This window comes from Sardina pilchardus, chromosome 1, assembly GCF_963854185.1.
Source record: "Sardina pilchardus chromosome 1, fSarPil1.1, whole genome shotgun sequence".
In the NCBI taxonomy this organism is placed as follows: Eukaryota; Metazoa; Chordata; class Actinopteri; order Clupeiformes; family Clupeidae; genus Sardina; species Sardina pilchardus.
In genome coordinates, this window is record NC_084994.1 from 668,637 (window position 1) to 678,636 (window position 10,000).

General features: G+C 48.7%; 1 protein-coding gene across 1 annotated transcript in view; it reads left to right on the forward strand.

Annotated features, from left to right (window-relative positions):
* The first annotated feature begins 5,361 nt into the window (after positions 1 to 5,361).
* Positions 5,362 to 10,000, forward strand: part of grin2ab (glutamate receptor, ionotropic, N-methyl D-aspartate 2A, b) — a 77,375-nt gene continuing 72,736 nt past the window's right edge. The window contains exons 1-2 of the mRNA XM_062517938.1: positions 5,362 to 5,391; positions 5,473 to 5,805. Coding sequence (XP_062373922.1) covers positions 5,362 to 5,391; positions 5,473 to 5,805 — 363 coding nt within the window. The remainder of the gene's footprint in view (positions 5,392 to 5,472; positions 5,806 to 10,000) is intronic.

Genomic DNA, 10,000 nt, shown 5'->3' on the forward strand with positions numbered 1-10,000 from the left:
ACAAGAAAGGTAAGAATCAGAGAGCGCGCGCGGAGGAGCGCGAGGCAGAGAGAGGGAGAGAGAGAGCGCGCGAAGGACAGGGGGCGCTGCGGTGCCGCGAGCCGCAAGGGAACCGGAACAGTTTTGGTTGGGTGCAGTCACGTTGTCCATACACATCTTGAAAAGTGTGTGTGTGTGTGTGTGTGTGTGTGTGTGTGTGTGTGTGTGTGTGTGTGTGTGTGTGTGTGTGTGTGTGTGTGTGTGTGTGTATTCCCGCGCAAGGGCGCAGGTCTGAATCTGGAACATCCTGCTTGAGAATTGGCAATCAGAAAACATGTCTCTCGCTCTCCCCCCTATTGCCTGTCTTCAAACCTGTCATTTTTATCTGTCCCCATCGTTCTCTCTCTCTCTCTGTCTCTCTGTCTCTCTCTCTCTCTCTCTGTCTCTCTCTCTCTCTCTCTCTCTCTCTCTCTCTGTCTCTCTGTCTCTCTCTCTCTCTCTCTCTCTCTCTCTCTCTCTCTCTCTCTCTCTCTCTCTCTCTCTCTCTCTCTCATAACTCCTTCACATGTAATATCAAGGGTAAAGATAAATTGTGTGTGTTTCAATGGGTGAAGTCTGTCTGTGTGTGTGTGTGTGTGTGTGTCTGTGTGTTTCAATGGGTGAAGTTGTGTGTTTTCAGAAGAATATGTCACTTACTTACACCTGGTTCTACACAAGTGGAGGACTAACTGATTTCAACAATTGACTACTACATACAGTATAGGCCTAGTGCATGGAGACACAATTGACTACTACATACAGTATAGGCCTAGTGCATGGAGACACAATTGACATACAGTATAGGCCTAGTGCATGCTAGCCCAGCTCCTTAGCTGCTATGCTACTACTACGCGCTAGCCCAGCTCCTTAGCCACTACACTACTACTGCACGCTAGTCCAGCTCCTTAACCACTACACTACACTACTACTGCACACTAGCCCAGCTCCTTAGCCACTACACAACTACTGCACGCTAGCCCAGCTCCTTAGCCACTACACTACTACTACGCGCTAGCCCAGCTCCTTAACCACTACACTACACTACTACTGCACGCTAGCCCAGCTCCTTATCCACTACACTACTACTGCACGCTAGCCCAGCTCCTTATCCACTACACTACTACTACACGCTAGCCCAGCTCCTTAGCCACTAAACTACTACTACACGCTAGCCCAGCTCCTTAGCCACTACACAACTACTGCACGCTAGCCCAGCTCCTTAACCACTACACTACTACTGCACGCTAGCCCAGCTCCTTAGCCACTACACTACTACTGCACGCTAGCCCAGCTCCTTAGCCACTACACTACTACTGCACGCTAGCCCAGTTCCTTAGCCACTACACAACTACTGCACGCTAGCCCAGCTCCTTAACCACTACACTACTACTGCACGCTAGCCCAGCTCCTTAACCACTACACTACTACTACACGCTAGCCCAGCTCTTTAACCACTACACTACACTACTACTGCACACTAGCCCAGCTCCTTAGCCACTACACTACACTACTACTGCACGCTAGCCCAGCTCCTTAGCCACTACACTACACTACTACTGCACGCTAGCCCAGCTCCTTATCCACTACACTACTACTGCACGCTAGCCCAGCTCCTTATCCACTACACTACTACTGCACGCTAGCCCAGCTCCTTAGCCACTACACTACTACTGCACGCTAGCCCAGTTCCTTATCCACTACACTACTACTGCACGCTAGCCCAGCTCCTTAGCCACTACACTACTACTGCACGCTAGCCCAGCTCCTTAGCCACTACACTACTACTGCACGCTAGCCCAGTTCCTTAGCCACTACACTACTACTGCACGCTAGCCCAGCTCTTTAACCACTACACTACTACTACACGCTAGCCCAGCTCCTTAGCCACTACACTACTACTGCACGCTAGCCCAGTTCCTTAGCCACTACACTACTACTGCACGCTAGCCCAGCTCCTTAGCCACTACACTACTACTGCACGCTAGCCCAGCTCCTTAGCCACTACACAACTACTGCACGCTAGCCCAGCTCCTTAACCACTACACAACTACTGCACGCTAGCCCAGCTCCTTAACCACTACACTACACTACTACTGCACGCTAGCCCAGCTCCTTAACCACTAAACTACTACTACGCGCTAGCCCAGCTCCTTATCCACTACACTACTACTACACGCTAACCCAGCTCCTTAACCACTAAACTACTACTACGCGCTAGCCCAGCTCCTTAGCCACAACACAACTACTGCACTCTAGCCCAGCTCCTTAGCCACTACACAACTACTGCACGCTAGCCCAGCTCCTTAGCCACTACACAACTACTGCACGCTAGCCCAGCTCCTTAGCCACTAAACCACTACTACACGCTAGCCCAGCTCCTTAACCACTAAACTACTACTGCACGCTAGCCCAGCTCCTTAGCCACTACACTACTACTGCACGCTAGCCCATCTCCTTAGCCACTACACTACTACTGCACGCTAGCCCAGCTCCTTAACCACTAAACTACTACTACTGCACGCTAGCCCAGCTCCTTAGCCACTAAACCACTACTACTACACGCTAGCCCAGCTCCTTAACCACTACACTACACTACTACTGCACGCTAGCCCAGCTCCTTAGCCACTACACTACTACTGCACGCTAGCCCAGCTCCTTAACCACTACACTACTACTGCACGCTAGCCCAGCTCCTTAACCACTACACTACACTACTACTGCACGCTAGCCCAGCTCCTTAACCACTAAACTACTACTACACGCTAGCCCAGCTCCTTAACCACTAAACCACTACTACACGCTAGCCCAGCTCCTTAACCACTAAACCACTACTGCACACTAGCCCAGCTCCTTAGCCACTACACTACTACTGCACGCTAGCCCAGCTCCTTAGCCACTAAACTACTACTACATGCTAGCCCAGCTCCTTAACCACTACACTACACTACTACTGCACACTAGCCCAGCTCCTTAGCCACTACACAACTACTGCACGCTAGCCCAGCTCCTTAGCCACTAAACCACTACTACATGCTAGCCCAACTCCTTAACCACTACACTACTACTGCACGCTAGCCCAGCTCCTTAGCCACTAAACTACTACTGCACGCTAGCCCAGTTCCTTAGCCACTACACTACTACTGCACGCTAGCCCAGCTCTTTAACCACTACACTACTACTACACGCTAGCCCAGCTCCTTAGCCACTACACTACTACTGCACGCTAGCCCAGTTCCTTAGCCACTACACTACTACTGCACGCTAGCCCAGCTCCTTAGCCACTACACTACTACTGCACGCTAGCCCAGCTCCTTAGCCACTACACAACTACTGCACGCTAGCCCAGCTCCTTAACCACTACACAACTACTGCACGCTAGCCCAGCTCCTTAACCACTACACTACACTACTACTGCACGCTAGCCCAGCTCCTTAACCACTAAACTACTACTACGCGCTAGCCCAGCTCCTTATCCACTACACTACTACTACACGCTAACCCAGCTCCTTAACCACTAAACTACTACTACGCGCTAGCCCAGCTCCTTAGCCACAACACAACTACTGCACTCTAGCCCAGCTCCTTAGCCACTACACAACTACTGCACGCTAGCCCAGCTCCTTAGCCACTACACAACTACTGCACGCTAGCCCAGCTCCTTAGCCACTAAACCACTACTACACGCTAGCCCAGCTCCTTAACCACTAAACTACTACTGCACGCTAGCCCAGCTCCTTAGCCACTACACTACTACTGCACGCTAGCCCATCTCCTTAGCCACTACACTACTACTGCACGCTAGCCCAGCTCCTTAACCACTAAACTACTACTACTGCACGCTAGCCCAGCTCCTTAGCCACTAAACCACTACTACTACACGCTAGCCCAGCTCCTTAACCACTACACTACACTACTACTGCACGCTAGCCCAGCTCCTTAGCCACTACACTACTACTGCACGCTAGCCCAGCTCCTTAACCACTACACTACTACTGCACGCTAGCCCAGCTCCTTAACCACTACACTACACTACTACTGCACGCTAGCCCAGCTCCTTAACCACTAAACTACTACTACACGCTAGCCCAGCTCCTTAACCACTAAACCACTACTACACGCTAGCCCAGCTCCTTAACCACTAAACCACTACTGCACACTAGCCCAGCTCCTTAGCCACTACACTACTACTGCACGCTAGCCCAGCTCCTTAGCCACTAAACTACTACTACATGCTAGCCCAGCTCCTTAACCACTACACTACACTACTACTGCACACTAGCCCAGCTCCTTAGCCACTACACAACTACTGCACGCTAGCCCAGCTCCTTAGCCACTAAACCACTACTACATGCTAGCCCAACTCCTTAACCACTACACTACTACTGCACGCTAGCCCAGCTCCTTAGCCACTAAACTACTACTACACGCTAGCCCAGCTCCTTAGCCACTACACTACTACTGCACGCTAGCCCATCTCCTTAGCCACTACACTACTACTACACGCTAGCCCAGCTCCTTAGCCACTACACAACTACTGCACGCTAGCCCAGCTCCTTAGCCACTACACTACTACTACACGCTAACCCAGCTCCTTAGCCACTACACTACTACTGCACGCTAGCCCAGCTCTTTAACCACTACACTACTACTGCACGCTAGCCCAGCTCCTTATCCACTACACTACACTACTACTGCACGCTAGCCCAGCTCTTTAACCACTACACTACTACTGCACACTAGCCCAGCTCCTTAGCCACTACACTACACTACTACTGCACACTAGCCCAGCTCCTTAGCCACTACACTACACTACTACTGCACGCTAGCCCAGCTCCTTAGCCACTACACTACTACTGCACACTAGCCCAGCTCCTTAGCCACTACACTACTACTGCACACTAGCCCAGCTCCTTAGCCACTACACTACTACTGCACGCTAGCCCAGCTCCTTAGCCACTACACTACTACTGCACGCTAGCCCAGCTCCTTGGCCACTACACTACACTACTACTGCACGCTAGCCCAGCTCCTTAACCACTACACTACTACACGCTAGCCCAGCTCCTTAGCCACTACACTACTACTGCACGCTAGCCCAGCTCCTTAGCCACTAAACTACTACTACTGCACGCTAACCCAGCTCCTTAACCACTAGGACTTCTAGAACCTTACAAGTCACACTTGCATACAGACTTCTAGAAACAATTTTTTTCTCTTGTTTTTCCCTTTCCTGCTCTCTCTATCCCTCTCTTTACATCTATTTCTCCCTTCTCTTCCACTCCTCTCTCTCTCTCTCTCTCTCTCTCTCTCTCTCTCTCTCTCCAGGGCTGGCTGAGTTGCATGATGGGTGAGGAGGCAGCCGTGGTGCTGCGCGTGCGTCTGCTGTGTGTGTGTGTGTGTGTGTGCGCATGTGCGTGTGTGTGCCTGGCGGCCCAGCGGCCCTCCGCGCTGCAGGTGGCCGTCATCCTCGGCCAATCGCGTCCGGCTTCGTCCTCGTCCTCGGCGGCCGCGGCCTGGGAGGCGGAGCTGATGCGTCCGGGGCGGGTTGCCGCGGGCGACGGGCGTGTGGAGGCGCAGGTGTCGGCCGTGCGTCTGAACCGGACCGACCCACGGAGCGTGCTCAGTGGCCTGTGCGACCTCATGAACAGGCAGCCGCTGCACGGGCTGGTGTTCGGCGACGACGGGGACCAAGAGGCGCTCGCGCAGCTGCTGGACTTCGTCTCCGCACACACACTCATGCCCATACTGGCCATCCACGGAGGATCCGCCATGACCATGGCACAGAAGGTGAGAGCGCTCACACACACACACACACACACACACACACACACTCATGCCCATACTGGCCATCCACGGAGGATCCGCCATGACCATGGCACAGAAGGTGAGAGCGCTCACACACACACACACACACACACACACACACACTCATGCCCATACTGGCCATCCACGGAGGATCCGCCATGACCATGGCACAGAAGGTGAGAGCGCTCACACACACACACACACACACACACACACACACTCATGCCCATACTGGCCATCCACGGAGGATCCGCCATGACCATGGCACAGAAGGTGAGAGCGCTCACACACACACACACACACACACTCATGCCCATACTGGCCATCCACGGAGGATCCGCCATGACCATGGCACAGAAGGTGAGAGCGCTCACACACACACACACACACACACTCATGCCCATACTGGCCATCCACGGAGGATCCGCCATGACCATGGCACAGAAGGTGAGAGCGCTCACACGCACACACAAACACACACTCACACACATAAACACACACTCACACACACACACTGAGTGAAAAGTAAACTTATCAGTAAGTTGATGTCTTCAGGACTTACACATAACATGCTACATCTACAACATTCTGAGCCAATCAGACTGCATCCAAATCCAAGACATGTTTGGATGATGATGGTTGTGATGATGATGGTGATGGTGATGGTGATGATGGTGGTGATGATGATGATGGTGATGATGATGATGATGATGGTGATGATGATGATGTAATGATGATGGTGATGATGGTGATGGTGATGGTGGTGATGATAATGATGATGGTGATGATGGTGGTGATGGTGATGGTGGTGATAATGATGATGATGATGGTGGTGGTGGTGGTGATGATGATGGTGATGATGATGGTGATGATGGTGATGATGATGATGATGATGGTGATGATGATGATGGTGATGGTGATGATGGTGGTGATGGTGATGATGGTGGTGATGGTGATGATGATGGTGATGATGGTGATGATGATGATGGTGATGATGATGATGATGATGATGATGATGATGGTGGTGATGGTGATGGTGATGATGATGAGGATGATGGTGGTGATGGTCATGATGATGATGATGGTGGTGATGGTGATGATGATGTGATGATGATGATGGTAATGATGATGGTGATGATGATGGTGATGATGATGGTGATGGTGATGGTGATGGTGATGATGATGGTAATGATGATGATGATGATGATGATGATGATGATGATGGTGATGATGATGATGATGATGGTGATGATTGTTGCTGATTGTTATTGAGAATGTGATGGTGATGAGGGTGGTGATGGTGACAATGGTGATGATGATGATGATGGTGATGATGATGATGATGATGATGATGATGGTGGTGATGATGATGATGGTGGTGATGGTGATGATGGTGGTGGAAGTGGTGATGATGATGGTTTTGATAATGAAGATGAAGATGGTTGTTATGGAGATGATGATGGTGGTGATGATGATGATGATGATGATTATGGTGATGATTGTTGCTGATTGTTATTGAGAATGTGATGGTGATGAGGGTGGTGATGGTGATAATGGTGATGATGATGATAAGGTTCAATGACACTCCCAAAAAATGTATATAGGTGGGGCAAGTTGGTTGTAGCTCATATGTATGGGTGGAGCAAGATATGTAGCTCATGTCTATGGGTGGAGTAAGATATGCAGCTCATGTCTATGGGTGGAGCAAGATATGCAGCTTGTGTCTTTGGGTGGAGCAAGATACAGTATGTAGCTCATGTCTATGGGTGGAGCAAGATAGTTGGTTGTAGCTCATGTGTATGGGTGGAGTAAGATATGTAGCTCGTGTCTTTGGGTGGAGCAAGATATGCAGCTCATGTCTTTGGGTGGAGCAAGATATGTAGCTCATGTCTATGGGTGGAGCAAGATATGTAGCTCATGTCTATGGGTGGAGCAAGATAGGTATCTTATGTCTTTGGGTGGAGCAAGATATGTAGCTCATGTCTATGGGTGGAGCAAGATATGCAGCTCGTGTCTTTGGGTGGAGCAAGATATGTAGCTCATGTCTATGGGTGGAGCAAGATATGCAGCTCGTGTCTATGGGTGGAGCAAGATACAGTATGTAGCTCATGTCTATGGGTGGAGCAAGATAGTTGGTTGTAGCTCATGTCTATGGGTGGAGCAAGATATGTAGCTCATGTCTTTGGGTGGAGCAAGATATGTAGCTCAAGTCTATGGGTGGGAAGATTCATGGGTTTCATCAGGTCCCTTTCCACAGGTGTATACAATCAAGCACCTTGATTATCAATGCAGACTGCATGGTACTTGATTGTATACACCTGTGGAAAGGGACCTGATGAAACCCATGAATACTTCTTCTTCTTCTTCTGTACTATTTGGCGGCTAGACATGCCGGAGGATACCCAGCAACGCTTCGTCTGACATCACCGTGAAAAGGGCTAATTCCTTACTTCTCAGAAATACACAGTGATACTGCGTTCATGCAGCTCGGAACCCCGGAGACCCGCCTTTAAAAAGTCCCGACCTCCGAAAAAAGTGTGTTCATGAGATCAGTTCGGAAAATAAATACAGGAAACGCATAAATACGTTATTACAACTGCTTAGTATGGTTGAGCAAGAAGGAAAATGTCTTCGCCGAGTGTTTCTATCTGTGTTGTTAATTTAGTGACAAATGACCTTGCCTATTCGTAATGACAGTGAAATTCACCTCTTGTGTTGTTGCAAGGGAGGCCGTCGTGGTTGGAGAATATGATAGTGACGTCAAGTCGGACACCTCGGGGCACAAAACTTCCGCACGAGTCTCCGAGCAAAAAATCCAACCCGACCTAGCGTTCATGGCATTTTTCCGCTATCGGAGGTCAGAAATTTCCGAAGGTCCGATGTGCATGAACGCACCATAAGAAGGGATATGAACAGCAGTCATTCAACTAGAATGCAAATTCCAAGGAATTACCAGTGCATGAAAATGCAAAAATGTATAGATAGATCATGTAGATATGGTTAATAAGGTGTAGCTAGGGTAAACATGTTGGTTGCATAGTTTAAAGAGAGTTGAAAGTGTGAAGGTAAACATTCCAGTTCTAACTTAACTAATGATTTCTAACAGGTATGTTACCTATGCTAACAATGATAACCAGGTTGATTGGTTTACTTAGCTAATGATTTCTAACAGTTATGGTAAAAATGTTAACAATGCTAACTATGTTAACAATGTTAACCAGGTCGATCAGCTAACTTAACTAATGATTTCTAGAAGTTATGCTAAAAATGCTAATTATGTTAACAATGCTAACTATGCTAACAATGCTAACCAGGTTGATTAGCTAACGTAGTTGATGATATCTAGCAGTTATGCTAAAAATGCTTACTATGCAAACTATGCTAACAATGCTAACCAGGTTGATTAGCTAACTTAGCTTTCTAGCAGTTATGCTAAAAATCGTAACTCTGCTAACAATGCTAACTATGCTAACCATGCTAACTAGCTTACTTGCTAGAGATGACTTTTGTTTTTAAACATTTGTTGCTAGGGTATCCATGGTGGCCACTATCAGGAATATAGAAGTTACTGTAGTATAATCATGTTGCTTGCTATGGAAACTGTCATTAACACTATGTTGGTTGCTAGGTATGTGGAGGTTTCACATAGTTGACTGGAGGCATAGTTGATGATAACTGATAGTTGGAATGGTTGAACAGTTAAATAGTTGAGTAGTTTCAATGGTTAAATGAATTAATAGTGTATTATTGCAGTGAGGACTTTTTGAAACAGTTGTGGACAGAGGAAACAGTTTAACAGGATATGTAGTCTTCACAGAGAGATTGTATGCTTAAAGTGTAACTTCACCCCATAACTCCACCCACTTCACATTTCTGAAAAAGGCTTTTTGGAAGGGCGTGCAGCACTGCTGCAGCCAATCAACCATGATGAATTCGTGTCAATCTGGGAATGAGTGCTGCAGACATGGCTTATCACAGGTAGGCTAGTCAGGGCAGCAGGTGTTGGCGCGTTTCATTCCTAATTTGTAATGACCCAGTGACGTAGAGTTGGACGAGAAGTGCAGGACTACGTCAGCATTCCAATAGCATTTTGGACCAAAATGCAATGGCATGTTTCAACCTGTAGAGGGCGCGGAGAGCCATATCTCCTATACCAAATCATATGAAATGTTACTTT